At 41.1% G+C, this 22,235-nt stretch overlaps 1 protein-coding gene across 1 annotated transcript; it reads right to left on the bottom strand.

Annotated features, from left to right (window-relative positions):
- Positions 1-8,113: 8,113 nt before the first annotated feature.
- On the bottom strand, positions 8,114-8,869 carry LOC147890827 (lipid phosphate phosphatase epsilon 2, chloroplastic-like). The gene is made up of 3 exons (XM_087389850.1): positions 8,584-8,869; positions 8,418-8,488; positions 8,114-8,239 (listed from the first exon to the last, which is right to left on the bottom strand). Exons 1-3 carry the CDS (start codon positions 8,867-8,869, stop codon positions 8,114-8,116), a joined length of 483 nt encoding a protein of 160 aa, XP_087245976.1.
- Positions 8,870-22,235: the final 13,366 nt, after the last annotated feature.

Here is a 22,235-nt window from a genome sequence, read left to right as displayed (position 1 = left end):
GAAATGGTGCAGTGACACATAAGCACTTTTTGTAAAATAGATAGTCATTATGAATGGAATATGAGGCCATAGGGGTGCTATTAGCTTGCTTAATCTTATGCCAAATTTTTTTAAAGTCTCAATCAGTAGGATAGTTTGCCTTCATAGGCTCAAAAGGGTCTCCCTCGATGATTGAGATATTATCTATGCTAGGTCGATGGCTCAGTGCATCAGCAACTATATTGTCTTTGCCTGGTTGATATTGGATCATCGGTTGAAAGCTATCAATAAAGATAGCCCATTTAATGTGTCGATCCGAGATCACTGGCTGAGTAAGTAGATGTATAAGACTCTGGTGATCAGTCTTAATGAGTAACTCGGAACCCATAAGATAGCGTTTACAGAGTTTAAGGGCATGCACCATAGTGGCTAATTCTTTATCATACATGGAATAGCTTAGCTCTACTGGTTTTAATTTAACTGACTCGAATGCAATTGGATGGTTATCTTGCATGAGCACAGCCCCAAAACCCTATCCACTAGCATCAGAACCATGACAAAGAAGGGTCTCATAAAGTTCGGCATGGTCAAAACTGATGTGTGCGTCATTGCACCCTTAAGTCATTGAAAAGCTAAAGTGTGCTCCTCACCCCAAGAGAAAGCACGAGTCTTACACAGTAGTTCGGTAAATGGATGTGCCTTGTGTGCAAAATTTCTAACAAATCTACGATAGAAACTACACAGACCTATAAAAGATCGTAACTCATGGATATCTTTCGGCTGTGGCCAGTTTACTATCACTTCTACCTTCTTGGGATCTACTCGAATGCCTTCAGCTAAAACAATGTGTCCAAGATATTCAATTTTAGGCTGGAAAAAAGAACTTTTGTCTGAGTTGCCATACAGTTGGTTCTCACGTAAGAGAGAGAAAACAAGATCCAAGTGTTTCTCATGTTCCTCTTGACTCTTGCTATAAATCATGATATCATCAAAGAAAACTACCACAAAGTCTTGATAGGGTAGGAAGATACGATTCATCATCTGACTAAATGTGGCAGGTGCATTGGTCAATCCAAAAGGCATAATAAGAAATTCTTAGTGACTAGTTTGGGATCTAAAAGCAGTCTTGAAAATATCGGGCTTGATCACTCTCACTTGATGATATCCTGACTTAAGATCGATCTTGCTAAAGATTATGGATCCTTTCAACTTGTCGAGTAGATCATCAACTCTCAGAATGGGGTATCGATTTTTCAATGTGATTTTATTTAAGGCACGATAATCGATGCACATTCAGAAAGTTTCATTTTTCTTCTTGACAAGAAGAACGGGTGCCCCAAATAGTGAGCTACTAGGTTGAATTAGGCCTCTAGCCAAAAGATCTTCTATTTGGGATTGAATCTCTTGCTGGTCAGTAGAATTGTGCCTATATGGTGATTTCCACGGTGGTGCGCTACCTGGAATAAGGTCAATCTTATGATCGTCGGGTCTAGATTGAGGTAGGCCAGAGGATAAGTCTTCCATAAAGCAGTCATCATAGGTAGCTAGAAAAGGATCCAAAGGCTCTTGCTTAGTTTTCCTAGTCTTAGGACTAGCCTCAATCTTATTGACCATAACCAGATGTGTCTTTCAACATTTGCGCAAAGCTCTTTTAGCTTGGGTATGTGATAATTTAGGCCAAGGGGGAAGATTCTTATTGCATTCTAGAGTCATAGTCTCAGTGCCTTGAGTCAGAATAATGGTGCGTTCAAGATAACCAAGTTTGGCATTATGATCAACATGCCAGGGCATCCCTAGAATGAGATCTTACTCATGCAAAGGAGCGACTAAGAAATCACAGCTCCCAACTAATGGCCCTAACGTCACCTCAAGGTCCTTAACCATTTGCAAACAATTATAATTCGATCCTTGAAAAGGTAATTTGACTTTATATTTTGTTTTGATGGTTGCGAGCTCTAACTTTTCAACTAAACGTTGCGAAATGAAATCATGGGTGCTTCCATCATCAAATAAGACACTATGTTCTTTTTCGTGCAATAGTGTAGTCATATGTAACAAAGAAGTACGAAAATAAGATGCACTTTTACCTGAATAACACTTACCTGAAGGGGTGTAGTTGGCATCTTCAGTGTTGTTGTCCTCATCCTCACCCTCTTGCTTGAAAGATTTATCATGGGATTCATCATCAATGTCATTGATTTGTGCGGAGTTGTTGCATTGACTATTACCATTGGTACGTCCATTGGTTCTCCCTCCATTGCCTCTCTTGTTGTTGGTAGCATTCTTTGCTTGGGTACCTGTCTTGTGTGTAGCAAGTGGATTCTTTGGACATTCATAAGAGTAGTGTCTCTTCTCTTTGCATTCGTAACATGTTACAAATTCTTTGCTTCTTTGATTCATACGTGACTTAGCAGGTTTCCAATTAGACTTACCATCATATCTACCAACTTTACCTCTTACATGCTCTTGCTTGAAGTTTGAAGTATGCTTCTTTGGTCGAGGGGTGCAAGTAGCAAAGCTTCTTCCCTGATTTCTTTCTGACTCTAATGCCAAATCCATAGCATTAGAAGTTGTACATGGTCGAAGCATATGTACATCAGCATGAATAGTAGGGCGTAAACCCTCAACAAAGATACGACATTGCTCCTTTCAGGACACTTTCTCAATAGTTTGCAATTGAAGGCAATTGAAGGAGAGAGGAAAGATATTTCTCGGTGTATGTGTCCACACTCTCATTATCCAACTACCTCAATCTTCGCCATTGCCTGCGAGTATCCTCTTCAAACTGTGTAGGTAGGAAGTGCTTCTTGATTTTATCTTTGAATGCTTCCCATGTCTTTGGAACATGAGTGCTTTTGGCAACCACACTCCACCATAATTGTGCATTGCTTGTCATGTGACTTGCAGCAAGTTTTACCTTCTCGATCTCTTCGTACCGTTCTCCCAAAAAATATTGATTGAAAGAACTAATCCAGGCAAGTAAAGCTTGTCCATCTCTTTTACCATCATATTTTGGAAAAGAAAAAGTTTTGCGATTAATCTTACCAGACTTCTTCTTATCATGCAGCTTGAGTGCTTTCAAGATGGCCTTTCCCACATTGTCTTCATCGTCGGACTCATGTGAAGGAGTAGTGTCATGATGTCATCGTAGTGAAGTCTTCACATGTTGCTTCTTCTTCCTTTGATGTCTCATCTTGCTTCTTCCACTTTCACTATCACTAGTGTTTGATGATTTGCTACTTTCACTTTTTTCATCGTCTCTATCCTTCATACACTTCTTTGTGACTTCAATAATCTCTTTTAACACTCAATTTGCACATTCTTCATTGGCTTTATGCATGTCACATATGTTGCACATGTACTCAAGTTTCTGCTCAAGGTCCCATGCATGATGTTTCCATGTATCTAGTGAATCTGATGCATGCATAGGTTCCTCGTCCTCAATCAATATAGGTGGCTTCCAAGCTATCATAACTTGGCATAGAGCATCTTCAATCTCTTGACATTGTTGGTTCTCATGCTAATAGCATTCTTGCCATTCTTCCTCAGTAAGTGTCATCGGTGTTGAACTTCTTCTTGACTGATGGTGATCATTTTCCACATCCGCATCATGATGTAGATCTTTAGGATAACCTATCTCTGATGGAATACACCTTCTAGACATAGTAAAGTATGTGCACGATGCAAAGAAGAAATCACTATGAAAGGAAATACACACAAATACAAGACTTATCTCAATTCAGTTTCCAAGCTTTGAAAGCAGCTATTTCTTGAATAGTATTTATGTGGGCTCTTGAACTCACACGATTCCAACAAGTGAATCCACGTTGCAAGGTACAAAGCAAAGCTCATGTGTGAATAGCACTTGTAGACTGCCTCCCGCTCTTGTGAACACTTGCTTTTGAGATTCTCCTCTTCCAAAATCTGCTAGGTTGCTCTCTTGTTTGCGCTTTTGTCTTGAAGGATATCTTTATGACTAGGAACTTCAAAGAATAGAGCAACAAAGTGACTTGATCTAGTGGATAGTCACCAATTGTTAAGGGGACTTGAGCTAGAATAGTATTGGGATGGGGGACCCCTCGGGAAGTTTTAAGAGCAATCTTCCAAGGCTTCCTCACGTGTAACCAATGGCACCAATGGTGCCTTCAGTGCCAGGTATGCTAAGGACTATACTTGGAGGAGCTGGAGCTAAGGTAGGGGTGTGCGTTCATAGTCTTTGACCTATCTATGAACGAATGAGTTCTTTTGCTGCCTGCGAACTGTTCTACATTGTTCGCTTTTGCTGCCTCAAACTTCATTGCGCTCTTGTACGCGGTGTCCGCAATCGATGGGTCCTGCAGTTTCTTGATTGAGGACGCGAGGTGCGTGTGCTTCCTGTGCTATGGATGACGAAACCTTGGCTCTAATAACTCTCAAAACTCACAAACGGAAGAGAAGGAACAAGTGTGCTGGGTCTCCCCCCATAGAAGTGGTGCTCTCTTTCCACCTCCTATGTATTTATGTATATTTCTCAAAAAGCTTCTGAGCAAAAATCATACAAAAGCCCCTATGCTTTCCTCCATGCACCTTCTAGAATAGCTGGCTTTTTCTAAAAATTAAGTTTTTTCTAACTTTAGTTTATACACTTAGCCAAGCCACTAATATTCCAAAATTCAAATATGTACATAAGCTTTTGTAATATCAAAAATTTAGCATAAGCCTTATTCATCCGGAGTTGTGCCTACGTGCACAAAATATGGCAAATCATGCTTGCCAGATGCCATCGCCTGATCCATTACTCTTTCCCAGGATTCACACGATCAATAGTAATGAAATATTTCAAGCATAAGATAACCTTGGAATTAATCACCACAATCAGTCAACCTTTCATTATTATAGCAATGTGAAATCAATAAATCACAGATGAATGGTGTACACATGCGACACATACCATCTCATGGTGCACCTGATGCTACACATGAATAAAATCGCACGGATGGTGCACACATGCAACACATACCATCATCGCATAAGTGGTACAGTGCTACACACTCGTACAGCCCGCAGCCATATATCCAACCATGTAGGAGCACACATGCATCACTACAGAACAGCGAGCACACATGCATCAGTTGCACGATAAAAATGTTGGATCTCACTAAACTAAATACTGAAGGATTAAATTAATGAGATAATTCCAATTCTCGTAACAACCAAATGTAGCTACAGTCCAATCAAGTTATACTTGTCCTACTCGGATCACTTCAAAGTAGGACATGTATAGCCTAATTGGGATGTAGATGCACTTGAGGTTAGTCTCTCTTGCTTTTGTAACATAACTAAATTCTTTTAAGTTATATAATGTTGATGGTACTTATAAACTATTCCATTCATGTTGAGTGTAACCTAGATGGTAGCTCTAAAGAGGATGTGGGGTTTGGAGAAAGAGAGAGATATGGAGAGGGGGAGGGATCTGGAGCTAATGAGGGATCTCATATCGATGGAGGTGAAAGCAAGGATGATATAGATTGAAACGTTCCATGACGTATTCAAATTTGGAGCTAAGATTTGAAGCTAGTTATATCTTTTTTAAGTTGTATAAGTTATGTAGTATTTTTTTTGGGATTTCTTGTAATTGATGTTGCGGTGTTATACATACATACCCTCTGAGGGAATTTTAGTACCCATGCTCAAAGAATTATATGTTCATTCCTCTTTGAAATATATATTCATACCCCTTTGAGAGTTCTTGTTATATAGATTTAATCTCTCTTATGTTAACTTATCATGGGATAGAATGGGGGTATCAAATCTCTATTTTGCCCCACCTAAATTTACTACATTCCATAGCATCAAGAGAGCATCAGAGCCTAATGGATATATTGATGTTGATTTTTTATGTATTTTCAATTAGTTCCTGATGAAAATACTAACACTAATTTTTCATGTTTTTTGCTTTGGACACCAATAGGCGTGGAAACAAACTTATAATCTATGCGTGTAATAAAATCAACTCAAATAATGAAAAATCCTTCTAACAAGAGAGTTAATACAAAAATTTTTAATTGTAAATTTATATTCCAAAGAAGATATAAACAAACTCGATCCCTTAGACATATGGACCTTGTTAGAGTTTACATCATATCAAAGACAACTAAAGAACTCACAACTCATGAGCCATAGCTCAAGATGTAGATATAAGAGTCAACAATGTGCTAGGGTCTAGTAGACCATGATGCCAGCTAGTGAGATTGCACATAAAAAATAGGGTCTACACAACAAACAGAACCAACACTATTATCTTGAATTAATACAACCTTTGGATGCAACTAGGCCATGTGCTCTTTGACTAACCCACAAGTTATAAACTAGTGATTAATCTACCCTAACAAAGGTTTTCCTTTCTAACACCCCCCCTCAAACCAAAATAGGGGTTCATATAAAATGACGTACTATCAACATAGTAGAATGCAAATGAAATAGTGAAACTCAACAAACAATATCCTTGCAAAACAAAGTTAAAGTCATTCCAAAAGAGTATGGGCAAGAAATCTTAGTCACAAATAGAAAGAGGGATTCTTACAATGAGACTTTAACCCAAGTGACATTGCATTTAAGAAAAATGAAAGGCTTATCACTAAAATCTTAAGACAAAAAAAAAACATAAACTACTTTATAGACTACACAAAAAGCATAATCGTCATCAAGAGTATAAGTGTCGAGTTATTAATCGACACGAACTCTTGCAAATTCATTTGTCACACTGCATGATTTCTTTTTTGTACATCATTCTTCTTCTTCAAGAAAAATGTTCCTCTTGCCACAATGTTGGCACTTCAAAACTTTATGATCGTTTTTCTTTAGTCCTTTAGTATTGCCAATGATGAACTTCTTGATTAGATATCCACATTCTTGAACTTCATTTAGTGTTGTAGGATGATTCATTTCTTCAAGTAAAGTACATAAAATCATGGTATGTTGATGGTAGACTTCACCGTAATCCACCAGGTTTGAATCACCCTTGTCCACTCATACTCCTTGACCTTTTTTTGAATATGGAGTGCAACTTGCCTAGATGCTCACCTATCTTGTTCAGTTCAAAAAGTGTAGCCTAAAGAATTCTTGCTTCAATATAACCTATGAGTTATTCATTGTCAAACGAAGAAGCTTTCAATCATTACCCAGGTTTTTGATGCATGTTTGATTAGGTTGAGACAATGAGAGTACCCAATCTCTTTGAAGTATGGCTAGTAAACACTTATTCTTAACTAATTTATCATGGAGAGGGATTTTTATTTTTTACACTTTCAATTCACTTACAATATGACAATCCATTTGTTGAATCATTCATTAATATACAAGGATATTTTAACCCTAAACTTCATGTGGATGTACTTATTTTCCCAATTGTTTAAAAATTCAATGCATTATGATTTTGCGAGATATTGCATAATTTTTTTTGTACTTCTTCGTTGATAAGTAGTATCAAAATAGTATTTGGTATACTCATTGATACACATGCCATGAGAATATATATGTTGGAATTAAATCTCAATCATTGTCTAGCATTCTAATATAAATTATCATTGGGCACTTGCATAAAATGCTGACATAGAGAACCCCATAATAACTTTTTGATCGACGGTCTACTATTATTTCTTATGCTCCATTATTTGGACTCAAAATAAATTATAAGTATAGGAAATTTATTATAAGAAAGTGGCAAAAATGGGCCCACATGTGTAGTGATATGACTCCAACATGGAAGAGTTACATAGCATAAGGAAAATAGGTCTTTCATATGATGCCTATTTTGCCCAATTATATGAGCTTGTAAATCTATAAGTAAATTGACTTATACTATCTCCTCAAATAGTTTTTTATTTTACCAAGGACATTCACACCTTTTTAGAAAGCAAGCAGATCAAAAATCATGTAAAAGCTAAAATCTACTAAAATGGCCCCCCCGGTAGTAATATGACCTTGAGGGTTCACTATGTAATCCTCTATATCACGTGCTAGACTGGTCATGCTACTCGTATATCTTAAGTCCTTCCTTTAGTAGGATCCATAGGTTCTTGATATAAAGAACCATGCAACTTTGCAAGCATGGATTAAATGCCCAAAATCAAAGGTTTACAGGTTGCGCAGATGCTCACAAGCAAGGAAGGAATATCGCACCGTGCAGGGAGACCCACGCACCTGCGAAAAGGGTTCCTAACAAACTTCCAGCCCACAATTGTGAGGCTGTGTGATTGCCTTCCCTCACTCGCAGCCATGTCTGAAACCACATACACCGCGTGTTGAAATGATTAGACAACGTCGACCATGAAATGCGAGAGTCTCTATATGCCCTAAGGGATGATTCTCAGAGAAAAGCTGCCCTCGCCTACAAAAAGACTAGCTATATTCACAGACCATTGAAACGATGACCCGATTGTAGAGGGAGATCTTTGTACCAGATAAATCACTACAGACAGGAGCAAGCCATATTTGCCAGCCATGGTCCAGTCGAATCTTTCAACAAGGCCTGAAAAGTCGTGGATTAGTTCTAGACATCGAGATTAATAAGCAAGGAGACGAGCGCCTATGGAGTTAGAGAAAAATTCTTCTTCTCAATATTACCCCGTAAGCTTGTATACCCGCTGATGAATGTCAGATTCTGAGTGTGGGAGGATGGCATTCCGAAAGCGTCTGGGTCTTTTGCATCACATTCCATTCCGGGCCTTGGCTGCTTAAGGATGCTTTTCAAATACTTGGAAAGGCAGTTGTAGATCAGGGCACCACAGCCACCCCACAGAGCAAGAATGTCCAGACGTCTCAGAAATATCTCAGCAATCACAAACGCTACCATGAGTTTCCCGGATTGCAGACACGGTAGAGATTTTGAAAGCTCGCCGGTAGTCGGCATCGGTATCCCGTTTAAAGCCTAACGTCTAATCTTTCCGGCGTTGGTATTTAAGAATGGAACTTGCTACTGCTTGCAGCTGCAACATCAAGAAGTGTCTGAACTACCGCGGCTCTACACTTACGTACGTGTTCATTCTTGCACTTGTGGATCGCATTTATGATTGGCGAGAGCCTTCCATAGTTCCTGAATTGGGAGTCCATTGCGGGAGCTGAATTTCTAGCGGGTCGCACAGGTTGACCACTGCTGCTCGCAATGCATGCGATCCCCCGTGCTCGTAAACGAGCAACTGCGGAGTCATGCAGGAGCAGGACAGGAATGCCACCATAACGTGAAGCGAGATCACACCTGAATGATCCAGCTATGAGGCAGCTGCAGCTGATCATCGCGATTGGGAAGACTATACGAGCGTTGGTGAAGAGCACGATGAAGGGAAAGCTGGAATGAAGACAAAGCTATATAGAAATCAAGTACATAGGTTGAAGGGGTTGCCACGGTTGAGGGGGGTTGAGAAGATAGAAGATTTGTGTCAAGAGTGGAATGGGTGCAGTTGAATGGATTTGTCATGAAGTCATGCAGGAGAAGGAGAGGAATGCCACCATAACGTGAAGCGAGATCACACCTGAATGATCCAGCTATGAGGCAGCTGCAGCTGATCATCGATCGTTGGTGAAGAGCACGATGAAGGGAAAGCTGGAATGAAGACAAAGCTATATAGAAATCAAATACATAGGTTGAAGGGGTTGCCACGGTTGAGGGGGGTTGAGAAGATAGAAGATTTGTGTCAAGAGTGGAATGGGTGCAGTTGAATGGATTTGTCATGAAACCGTCCCAACCTATTATACCTATATTGGAAATAAGATTTCAAAGTCTAACTCACAGACACCTACACCATGATATGAAACGGTGTACCTGATTCTAATCGCCACAATGATTATCGCCACAATGACTGCACCTAATTGTACTAGTCACAATGACTGTCGACATAGTTTACACCTAATTGTAATAGTCACAATGACTATCGACATAGTTGTACTCTGAGTAGACATATGATGCCTAAACTCTTATATGGTATCACCCAATCTTTCTCAAGTGCTTGTTTCTCTTGCCTTCCACTCTACGACCTATTTCACAGAATGAGAGAAAACCAATATTGACCTGTCAAACAATGGAGATGACCCTCCCAACCCTCAGCCTGCATCCACGAGCGGGAGACAAACAAAGTCTCAACAATGGAGAGACAATCCATTTGCCTAAACAAGCCATGATGTTGAGTGCAGACAACAAGGACCTCCACCAACACATGGCTCATAACAAGCAAACAAGATGAAACCTATTGCTGCAAGGGTAACATAGTACCTGGTAGATGCATAAAAAATTATTTGACAAACTGGACACTGTAATACATCTTCTTTACTTTCAGGAAGCTGGGGCTCCACCAAGCATGGTTGGTTTGCAGGATGGCGACAGATTGTTGTCTTCCTATAAAGCTCTCTTCACTAATTATCCCTCACTCTACTTCATAAATTCACTGCTACCAAACTACAAACGATTTCCAATCAGGATCAATTGCAATGGATCGCTAATTCTGTGTAGAAAATTTAGAGCACGACTCTGCCCTCACCCTGAGCCTCTTCTGCTCTCTCCCCCCTCCGTCACTCATTAATTTTTTGTGCATCATGTTTGATTATCAAAACGTAGTTTGATTAATTTTCGTCGTATCCCCCCCTTTGCCTCCTGGCTGAGAGTAGAGGAGAAGCCGTCGAGACAAAGACTGAAGGAGAGAGCTCCAAACAGCGCGAAGAGGGCAGTGGAGTAGCCAACGAATCAAGTGAGTTGTTGCAGACTCAGGTTGAAGAGTTGTGGCTTGGAAGATGAAGTAGAAGGAGGCTAGTGTGGAGGCGTAGAGTTTGAGGAGCGAGTTTGAGACTTCCTCCTTCACTCTCTCTCCGCAATCCTCTCCGTCTCCCTCCATTTCCTCTAACCTCAACCCCACTTTGCTTCTCTCCCTTCCCCTCTCCTTCTCCTTCCCCCCTCTTAGGCCCCCTTACTTTAATCTTCCTTCCCTTCTATTATATAGGTGCTCGGGGCGATAGGAAGTTTCTCGAACAGGAAGCTTCTCGAAACCGACTTATTAATATTTCCATGTCTTAATCGCTCGCCCTTCGAGTAATTAGTAATACACTCTTTTTCAATGTCGTGGGCACCTATAAAGCATCTTTGTGCTCCATGCAGTGATGTTGTAGATGCATGTTCCATTGAGTTAAACTTCCAGTTATGTTGTGAGAGCATTAAGAATTGGTTCATAAAATGAGCTTTGTTTGCCTCACAAAGTCTCTAGAGCTACTCCTCCATAGTATCTTATGCACCAAGACCATTGTGGTGCATGATGCCAATACATGCCATTGCAATTTTGACAATCAGGTTGGACTTTGGGCCATGTTTAGCGAGATCAATATTTTCAAAACCCTAGGCTATAGAAGCGGAGTACTTGCTCCTGGAAGCATAAGATGAGAACAAGAGACAGTACACATTGGAACTAAAAGTTGAAAGGATTGGGAGCATAATTCTAGAAAGCAAACTAGCAAAACCTTCATTAGAGCGTAAGACCAATAGGAAGGTGGGAGCCATCAACAAATTCTCCAATGATAGAATGACAAGGTGGAATACTAACATGGCAAGAGCTCAACTGAAATAATAGACAATAGTGAATCGAGCAATAAGACTACGTCTTTCATTAAATTTTTCATTCCATCGAGCACAACAAGACAAAGCAACTATAGATGTGCCTGATAGACATGCAAGATAGCGAGTGCGCGTCTATAGGCGCAGCTAGAATAGTAAAAATATGGGCATGTCTATGAGCGCGTCTATTAGCGCATCTAATAGCCCAGTTATTAATGTGTCTAATAGTGTGTTTGTAATGTCTTTTAGACGCAGATTTAGACGCTTTTATAAACACGGAACAGAGAATACAGATAGTGATATTTTGCTACAGGAGGCTGATAAATGTGCATCATTGCTTTTCAAACATTGCCCATGATTACCAAAGCACATAATTTTAATAAAAATATCAATGCTTTTTGGCAAACCTACATAGACAAAAATTAAGTCAGGTGAGGAGAATGAGATAATATATAAAATAGTTTTGCCAATATCAATGATGGGCTACGATTTGATCTCATCCTCAATGAGATCACCCTTGCCAAACTATCTACTTCAAAATCCAAACCAATGTTGAGATCTACAAATACATTCAGCCCACTACTTTTTATGCTACTCATGTGCTCATTGAAATCAACATCACCAATGGCAGGCTCGTCCTCATGGGTAATGGCCTCAATATCTATATCTCCTATCTCATGATCATCCTCCTCTCTTGTATCACGATCATCATCACCTCCATAGCCATGATCATCCTCCATATGCTCCATATTAGTAAATGTACTATACATCACTTTGGAACGTGGCGTAATAGGTATGACATGCCACCACCTATAATAGGCTGATAGAGATCCTCATTCAAACAAAAATATAATCATGTTATTTTCCTTGCATCGAAGGTATCAAATATTTAAAAGTGAGTATTTTTATATACATGTGCAGTACCTGTTCACATTGTTGCAGTAGTACTAGTGTGTCCTTGCTTTGCCAAAACTTTGTGGAGTCAATAGTTACAAAGCCACTTACATGGCATTTGATTCTTACATTAGGGCCTCTCTCCACCACGTCCTTAAACCACTTGACATCCAAAACATACACAAAGAAGAGTCGAAGGTCAAGCTTAATAATATCTTGGATTATGCCACAATAATCATCCATGGCTCCATTGGCTCCCTCAAAGCTAGGAATGATGCTGCAATCTTGTGTGTTTCTCTTATCATCAATCCGTTGTGTCCAAAAATGCTTGCCCTCACACCATATAGCATTGAACATAGTACACTATACCATGATAAAATCAATTAAATAAGCAATCTAAATTGTTGAAAGCTCCTAACTTATGCATAACATTCTATATACCGACCTTGCTCATGCATCCTCTAGCATTTCCATTGTGATATGCATCCCCTTGTATCTCTCTGCCCTCTCCATTTCGTCAAGTAGCCAATCCATATGAATATCCTTTGGAAGTGCTCTTAGATGCTCACACAACAAGATAAAGGACCTACAGACATGCACATAGATGCATTTGCTCAACTAAAAAAAAACTTACGGATGCGTCTATTTGCACGTCTATTTGCATGTCTAGAGACCCGCGTCTAACGGCATGTCTATATACTAGCAGACAGACACACGTATAGATGTGCATATAGACGTGTAAATAGACGCTCTACTAGAAAATTTAAAAAACAGGCAGACGCATCGTTAAATGCGTGTATAGACTAATTTATAAATGATCTTATAGATGCTTTTATAGACGCATAAATAGATGCTCCTCGAACAGACAGACGTGTATATAGACGCATTTATAGACGGTTTGATAGACGTACTACATAATATTTTTTAAATATAGAATGCTGTGTATGTTGTATATGCTATGTAGTTACATGAATCCCATTTCCACATTATGTAATTCAATTCTTATAGCCAACCGCATTTTGCCGACAATTACAATTCCAAATAAAACATTACAACTCCAAAACGTTTAGTTCACAAGGCATTAATTGATAGAACATTGCACAAGAAAATTGAAAGCTTAAAAAGTGCTTGTATGTACATATAGCACGAAGCTAAGCCACGTCCTGTGGCTTCAAGTACCAAAAATAAGACGAGTGTATATAGAAGAGGCACGAAGCCAAGCCAGTGGCTTTAAGTACAAAAAGGAGTAGCTAGCACTACTTCTATGCCTAATCTAAGTTCTCCACGTCCTCGCTCCATTCTATGCTCCCTTCTCTGCCTCCTTCCTCGTCTTCTTCCTCGTCTTCTTGTGCAGGGGCCTGTAAACAAGGGATAACATATATCAATGTATGAAAAATCAAATCTTTACTTATAATATTGACATTATTTAATTACTTTCAAATACCTCAGGGGACGCTCTAGTAGCCCAGATATATAGCTTCTCAGTAATCAACCCGTCATTATAAAAGTGCTTCCATGTATCTCCTTTGTGATGGTGGCAGTAGTAGGCTATCTCGACAGGAGTAGGGTATCTGCCCACGATATCAAGCTGCAAGATGACACAATTTGCAAAGGGGTTAATACAAAGAAACAATCTCCTAATAAACTACATAAACAATATAATTTGAGATCGATACTTACAAATTGGGCCTCCCATGATTCAACACCCCCTGCTCCAAAATGCACGCTTTCACATTGCTCCATTTGGATCCTTCGTGCCTCCACGTGCTACAGACTAGGTTCCTCCCTCACTAACTTCATTGCTTTCTTCCACTCATGCTTGTGAGGGGTGTGGGGCGGGCCCCTTGGTGGTTGACCTCCCTCAAGCCTGGCAAGCTCTGCTAGTGCCTGCCTCTTAAGCGAAGATCTTTTATTACCAAGTATCGTAACAATCTTTGACTTGGCCCATTTATCTATGAACTGAACATTGGGGGGGTTAGGATACCTAGAGCGAACAACAGTGAGGGTTTCATCAGCCAACCTCTTTGGATGGTCTTTGTAGTGGATAAAGCAATCTCTATAATTGTTAGCAATTATAGAGCACATGAAGGCCATGATGTCCTTCCCCCGTGCATCCATCAAGATGCCTCCTATCTGAGTGATGTCATAAGAGATCGTACCATCACTCAGAGGCACGTGTAAATCATCTGAATGATCCTCGTCCCCACCACCACCCCTCCCAAAGCATTGTGCCATGCATCCCCCACTGCTCTCCTTGCTACTATGCCTACTACTGTGTCGTGTCGAGCTAGTATGTTGGCCACTCATAGCTAGAGACTGCATGGGACTACGTGGACCACTCGTAGCTAGAGAACCGAGTCTCGACTGTATAGGAGTACACCGATGGCTCTGTGCGACAGAAGGACCTCCTGACGGCATGGGGGAAGGGGCATAAGATGGCATGGGGGAAGGGGCTTGGCTGTGTAGCCAGCTGGGTTGTGTTGACTCCACTGGGGCAATCTCAGCTGGTGTGGGGTTGGGGTGGTTTGGAGTCTATAGTGCCGACTCCTGGGGGGCATTTAGAGTACTCGTCATGTAGCTGTATAACTCTGCAGGACTAGGAGGGTGCCTTAAAAGGTCATATAACTCCTGAAAGATGGTCTCTCGAAGATCAGGTGAGCCTGAAGAGCTTCCTGGCCACATGATGAACTAGAAAAAAGAAAAAAAGAAGATTATTGATGAGCTGAGAAGAGAAAAATAAGAGAAAAAGAGAGAGAAAAATTACCACAAAAAGAGAGGGAAAGAGAGGATAAAAGAGAGAAGGAAAGAAAGGCAAATATAAGAAAAGAGAGAAGAAAAGAGAGGAAAATCCTTTTCTTGGAAGTGGAAGTGGAAAGGGAAAGGGAAAGGGAAGAGGAAAGAGAAAGAAAAGGAAAGGGAAAGGAAGAGAAGAGAATGGAAGGGAAGGGAAGGGAAGAGGAGAAGGAAAAGGAAGGGTCTAAAACTATCAGAGCACGTCTATAGATGCGTTTGAGAAGCACATCTATTTTCGCGTATAGCAACGCGTCTATAGACGTGGCTATCTGTTTCTAAAAATAGAGTAGATGCATCTATAGACGCGCTTATAGACGCGGTTTTAGATGCCCTCCCAGACGCGTCCATAGACATGCTCCGATAGACAGACTATTCTAAAAAGTAGAAAAGGACATGCACTCGATACAAAAGTGCAACACTGGTACCAAAAACATTTGTTTCTTGGATATGACAAAGGACAAATCCAAAGAGAGCAACTTTCAAAGAAGATCAACCGTAAAGAGACTTACCTTGGATAGAGGTATGGAAGCTTCTTGTCCTTCTTCTCTTTCTTCTCTTCTTTGTTCACCCTCTTCTCCTGTGTGCTTGGAGATGATTGTGTAAGCCTGGAAGTAAGTGTGGGTGCCTAGAGATAAGTGTCAGAACTGTGGATATGTTAATAGCAAAGCAAGCAAGCCGTGCGAAGCTTAAGGTATGTGAAGAAAAGCAAAGCAAGCACGCTAAAAGTAGATTTGAAAACTGCATCTATAAGCACATCTAATGGTGCATCTATACATGCTTTAGATATGCGTGTAATTACACATCTAAATACACAGAGCAGATGCAGTTTTAGCCTATAGACATGCACCATAGAACAGATAGATGCAGTTTTAGACACACCTTTAGACGTGCCATAGAGTTTTAAGATTAAATATTTGAAGATAAGCAATTTTTTTGGGTTGTTTGTTTGTAGGATGCCTTCATCTTCAACAAGTAGCTCCAGTGGGGATGAATCCCTCCATATCCACCATCACGAAATGTGGTTGGAGCAAAAAATCAAAATGTATGTGTGATCGATGTCGAGGAAACATGTATCATGCACGCAGGATTACACTCAATCACATCTCAAAGTATGCAGAATGGGATGTGACCGTAAACATGGTAAGTGTTAAAGAGTTAAGGTTGATTGAGATACCTATGGGTGTTCATATGTTTTAGTTATGATCCCGTTTTAATTTGATACAAGATGCAATGCCACACCCGCATATGTTGCCCTATGCTCGTCATGAGGAGGCAAAGCGTCGGCGATATGAGGTGGGATCTTCAAGACGGACCGTTACGGATGCATGGAGTGATGGTGATAGTAGCCCTCCGCTATTACCTCATGAAGCCGTGGAGAGGAGGTGTTTGATGATATGGTGCGGGATTTATATGTCCATCAATCCGAAGGGAGGGATGATAGCACGGAGCAAGACGATCTTTTTACCACAGCATCGATTCCACTATTTGAGGGATGCACATTCTGTATTCTACGTGCCTCCCTTGAGTTACTAAACTTGCAAACCATCTATGGATGGAGCAATGCAAGTTTGAATGCATTACTCAAGTAAGCTTTAAAATCTATTTTGCAAACATGGTGAATTATTCTAGTGGGTCAATTACTCGAATGCTTTTTCTCATTTATGGTCTTCATGTGCAGGCTATTGTATAAAATGTTTCCAAGGGAGAATAAATTACCGACCTCAAGAGATATGGCAAGGCAACATGTGACCTCTCTTGGAGGATTAGATTACAAGTGCATCCATACATGCGTCAATGATTGCGTTTTGTTTTGTGGACTACATAAGGATGCAAGAGAGTGTCCTACTTGTGGAGAGGCAAGATATAGAGCAGATCTCAAAACTTTGGACGTGCCTCATAAGGTTCTATGACATTTTCCCATAATCCCTTGCATCCAACATATGTTCAAGTGCAAATCCATTGCAGAGCTCATGTCATGGCATTCCTCCCATCGATCAATCGATGGCAAGTGGAGAACTCCCGCAGACACTCCTATGTGGAAGCATATTGAAGACACATGGCCAAGCTTCAAGGAAGAACCTAGGAGCTTGAGACTTGGATTGGGTATGGACGGTGTGAACCCATTTGGTCTCAAAAGCACCTCTTACAGTGTATGGCCAGTGATATTGGTGAATTATAATCTTCCACCCTCTATGGCTGTTAAGAAAGGACATGTTATGTTGTCCCTTCTAATTCTAGGGAAACATAAAGTCAAAAATCCTGATGTTTATTTGGAGACTTTGATAGACGAGCTAGAGATACTTTGGAGAGGTGTCGAGGTGCATGATGTGAGTAGGCCTCCCTCGTCACGAGACTTCAACTGCAAAGCAGTCTTGATATGGACAATGCATGACTTCCCAGGCTATGGCGAGTGTTCAGGTAAGCATTGCACTTTTAATTATGAGTAGGCAACCGATGTGGCACCTTGAACTCACCAACTCTTAATTGCGTCTATTGTTCATGTTGAGAGTTCACGCTCAACATCATGTGATCATGTGTGCATAGCACCATCACATGATCATATGTGCAGAGCACTAACCTTATAGAGTGCTATAAAGGAAAGGCTTAGATCCCTAACCCTAACCCTATAAGGGTTTGTATATATTCTATTTTTTCAACTAAATCTAGTGTACAGTTAGTCATTTGTGTTGTGCTTTCTAGCTGTGCCCTCTCTCCTCATCTCCACTCTTCTCCTCTCCCCTCTTCATATTTTTTCATGGTATCAAAGCTCCCTTGCCTTCCGCTGAGGCATTGCAATCCTTGAGAGTGTGAGATTGAGAGTTTGAGAGGTAATCTTTCATTCCGTTCACTTCCGTTGAGTGAAGGATTTCTGTTCATTGAAAGTGAGAAATTTCCTTCTCATTGAGAAAAATTTCCATCATTCTTGAGAGAGAGAGAGAGATTCATTCTTCATTTCATTCCGTTGAGAGATTGTGAGAGCAAGATGCTTTGAGAGGAAAATAGGGAGAGTTCAAGAGTATCTCTGAGAGAAAAAGAATCGAGTGGGAGACTTCTTGTGTGAGAAATTATGTGAGATAAGGAGCCTTCTCCTATCTTGATGCACAAGCAACGCCTTCAATCTCTACCATAATCTAAGTGAGGCTCTTGTAACTCCAAAGCCTCCTAGCTTCTACAGCTACAGCTTCATCAAACACCACGACAAATGCTTCAGCTCCCTCGACTCAGTATGCAGGGCAATGCAAAACCTTATCCATCCACGGGCTACTTCATACATAACTTCTCCATGCATCTGTGGACTCTAGCACCTTCGACGAAAGGACCTTCTACTACAACTCCATCTACAAACTTGCAGCTCCATAGCATGGCCAAGACAATGCTTCAATGATTGCTACTGCCTCACCCATGTCCACTAAGCACCGGCTCAACAACAAGAATGGCTCAAGAGCTCCTCCAACATGAGCTCCTAGCTGCTGCCAATGACATCAAGTGCCTCCTTGCTATCCAAGGTACCTAAACGCCTCGCACATGATAGGCTGTAGCTCCAAAGCTCCAACGGTAAGGTTGTGCCACCCGACGGCCGACTCTACACCAACAACAAAATAAAGGCCTGCATACTGGCTGCCTCAACGTAGCGACAATGCCAAGAGCCTCGACTCTAGCACAGAGTATGCTCACCGTCAATATGGGTAGGCTGAGGCAACTCCAATGAATGCTCAACATGCCACTGAATCTGCTCCAGCTCACGGGCTCTAAGCTCATGCCAGCGCTCCAATAGCTTCTACGCTTCCAACATCTTTGCACCGCATGCTCCAGTGCCTCAGCTGGACTCTACCAACCACCGCCATAGCCACCTCCAAAGACAGTGTCCGCACCGACACCATCCAAGCCTCAGCAAAGCAGCACCTCTGCTTTTGTCAACGAAATCTCGAGGGCGACGGATTCCCTAGATCTCGAATGGAATCTCTTCAGGTTCTAGTAGCTCAAGAATCACCATGTGTCCACCTTATCCTCAAGGATTGATAGGGTTAGTCAACATAACCTTGGTCAGATTACCTCGGGGCAGGGAAACTTTAATTGGGTCACCACAGCTATGTTTGGTCAAGGTTGATCCACATCATCATCTTATCCTCAGGGTCACCACACCAGGGCTTGGTCAAGGATCAGCCACATGGCATACCTTATCTGCCACATCATCCCTGCCAGCTCACCAGGCCACGTCAGTAATCCATGTCATCATCGACTACCACATCATCACTGACTGACATGTCATCAGCCATGTCACATGTGCCACATCATCAAGGACACATCATCAATGCCACGTCTTTAATGCCACATCAACATTGCCATGTCACCTTGCTGACATCATCTGTGCCACCTCAGCACTGACCCTTTGTAGGCACAGTCCCTTGTCAGGCACACTCTGCACACACTGCATGTGCACATAGCTGCCACCTCAGCACAGGGCTCCACTGGCACACCTGTTGGTAGGCACAATGCTACATCATCATTGCATGTGACTCATAGTGGCACATCTTCATTGAGCACATTTGCACTCCTTTTGCCCCTCCACCTAGATCAAGTCGTATCTCTTGATCCAGGAAGAATTTGAGGGCACTCCAAAAAGAAAAGTCGCTCGTTTTTTCATGCTCTACGCGTTGTCACATCACGCGCACATTTCGATGCAAGTTACATGCACATTTGAGCCTCATTGACAAAACCACTTCCTTCATGCACATTTACCTCTACATCAATGCATCTGACCCAGCACTTAAAAAGAATAAAAGAAAAGGAATTATTTGCTATTCTTTCATCGATCGACGGTTGGTTTAGATCTAGATTAGAGTAGACTAGATCGCCATAGAGGGGATGCTTAGAATTTCCCCAAGTTGCCAATCTAAGCCATGCTTGAAATTCCCAACTAGTACCTACTTGGAGTCAGTCCATACGCTCACATATGGTTTCACATCATTACATTACCTGAAACCTTACATTCATCAGTTCAGTGAGCAGACTTCAGAGTTCAGAGGCATTGCAAATTGATTCAGTGGGCAGATAGCATTTGATTTCACACACACATGCCACCATTGTAAAGCCTATTCGGCTATCTCACGGCATCATGCACATCATTTCAGCCTTGTAAAGCCTCTTGGCTATTCCCAACATCATTGCCACAAGCCTTGTAATACAAATCAGATTTTATATACTGCAGTTCTATCTTCACCGACGGTACAGAGATTTCACTTGGCATATTCAGTGTATTTGCAGTTGATTCATACAGAGATTTTCATGACACTTTTAAGTACATTTCTTGCACCATGGCGACTAGCAACCTCAATCTAGAGGCATCTGCTAAGTTAGACAACTCCAATTATGGTACATGGAAATAACGAATGGAGACCATTCTTGTACTTCAGGACAAATGGGAGTATGTCGATGGGTCTACATCTAGACCATTGGCCGATCTAGCCACTAGTAGCTCTACTCCATCTATTGTCACGGCACTAGCAACAGAATCTACATCGGGATCTACATCTACACAAACAGTTTCTGCACCAGTAGTAGATCCTGCCATTGCTCGAGCTCAAGCAGAATGGGATAAGAAAGACAAGTATGCCTATCACCTCATCAAGCAGAATGTACAAGATGTCATGCTAGGACAGCTCAACACAGTCAAGACATCAAAAGAAGCATGGGCTATGTTCATAGCTCTCTACGAGTCCAAGAACACATCCAGGATTCTCACCTTGAGAAACCAGATCAACTAGAGTTTCCGCAACAGCAGTGAAACCGGTCATGCTTATGTACTCCGCATCAAAGACTACAACAATCAACTTGTAGCAGTAGGAGAGACTATGAACCTCGCCGAAATGGTTCAAGTAATCTTGAATGGACTAGGAGAGGGATACAAGAATCTAGTCCAGAGTATTGCCATCCAATGGCAAATTCTAACACTAGAAGTACTCTCGGGGGGGTCACTCATCATATGTAACCCTATCACGTGAGTTCAACAAAAGGATTTTTTTTATTTCTAAAATTTATAGAATTAAATATACATAAGGGACTATTTAAAATAGTTTTGGAAAAAATTTACAGATTTGTATAGGAAAGGGGTACATTTTATTCATGAAATTTTTTATAGATAAGGGACTTTAAATATAGGCCTTGAACGCACGTGATATAGGAAGTTTATACATAGTGACCCCCCCAAGGAAGTACTTCAGTCAGTTCTACTTGGTGAAGAACTCAGGACTCAGGCCATTCAAGCACGTAAAGGTCATTCTAATGATCAGCATTCACAGCTTCAGACAGAAGCTGAGGCAAAGGCAGAAGCAGAGCTAGATCATACCAAAAAAGTGGTCATCATCAACAAAATCAAAGTCAGCATCAGCATCAGCATCAGCATCATCCTTAGCAAAATCAGAATCAGCAAAGAGGAAATCATTCCAACCGAGGAAGATTTCAAGGACGAGGGAATGCATCCACCAATGTGTCAAACATTCAGTGCAACTACTGTCACAAGTTTGGACACTATGAAAGAGATTGCTGCAAGAAAGGCTTGGCAAAAAGCATTGATGTTTTTGTTAAAATTATGTTCTTTTGTAATCGTGGGCAATGTTTGGAAAGTACTGATGTACACAAAAATGTCACTTTTTGTATTCTCTGTTTTGCATCTAAATACACATCTAATTCTCAGTGTAAATGCGCTAATAGACGCGCTAATACACGTGCAAATAGACACGCTGAGAGATGCAATATTAGACGGGCCTATATTTTCTCAGTGTAGACATGCTAATAGATGTGTCAATACATGTGCAAATAGATGAACTGTTAGACGTGCTGTTAGATGCACCCGTAATTTCTCTATTCAAGCAATGCCTACAGACGCGCCCGCTATTTTGCCCATCTATCAAGCGTGTCTATAGTTGCTTTGTGTTGTTGTGTGAGGGTATGGCAAAAGAGATCCGTGGTGTGTATGAAAGAAGTCCCTTTCTCCTTG

This window comes from Dipteris shenzhenensis, chromosome 18 (assembly GCF_047967505.1).
Source record: "Dipteris shenzhenensis isolate YYH24624 ecotype China chromosome 18, Dip_SZ_1.0, whole genome shotgun sequence".
NCBI classification, from domain to species: Eukaryota; Viridiplantae; Streptophyta; class Polypodiopsida; order Gleicheniales; family Dipteridaceae; genus Dipteris; species Dipteris shenzhenensis.
Note: the sequence above shows the minus strand (reverse complement) of the source record. Positions and strands in the feature narration are given on the sequence as shown.

What these genes read in the sequence shown, in the direction of transcription:
- LOC147890827 (XM_087389850.1), bottom strand. Translation starts at nt 8,869, where the DNA reads ATGCCGACTACCGGCGAGCTTTCAAAATCTCTACCGTGTCTGCAATCC. An exon ending in CGGGTATACAAGCTTACGGG is followed by an intron (nt 8,489 to 8,583) that starts GTAATATTGAGA and finishes ACGACTTTTCAG; the next exon opens with GCCTTGTTGAAAGATTCGAC. An exon ending in TGTCTGTAGTGATTTATCTG is followed by an intron (nt 8,240 to 8,417) that starts GTACAAAGATCT and finishes ATGTGGTTTCAG; the next exon opens with ACATGGCTGCGAGTGAGGGA.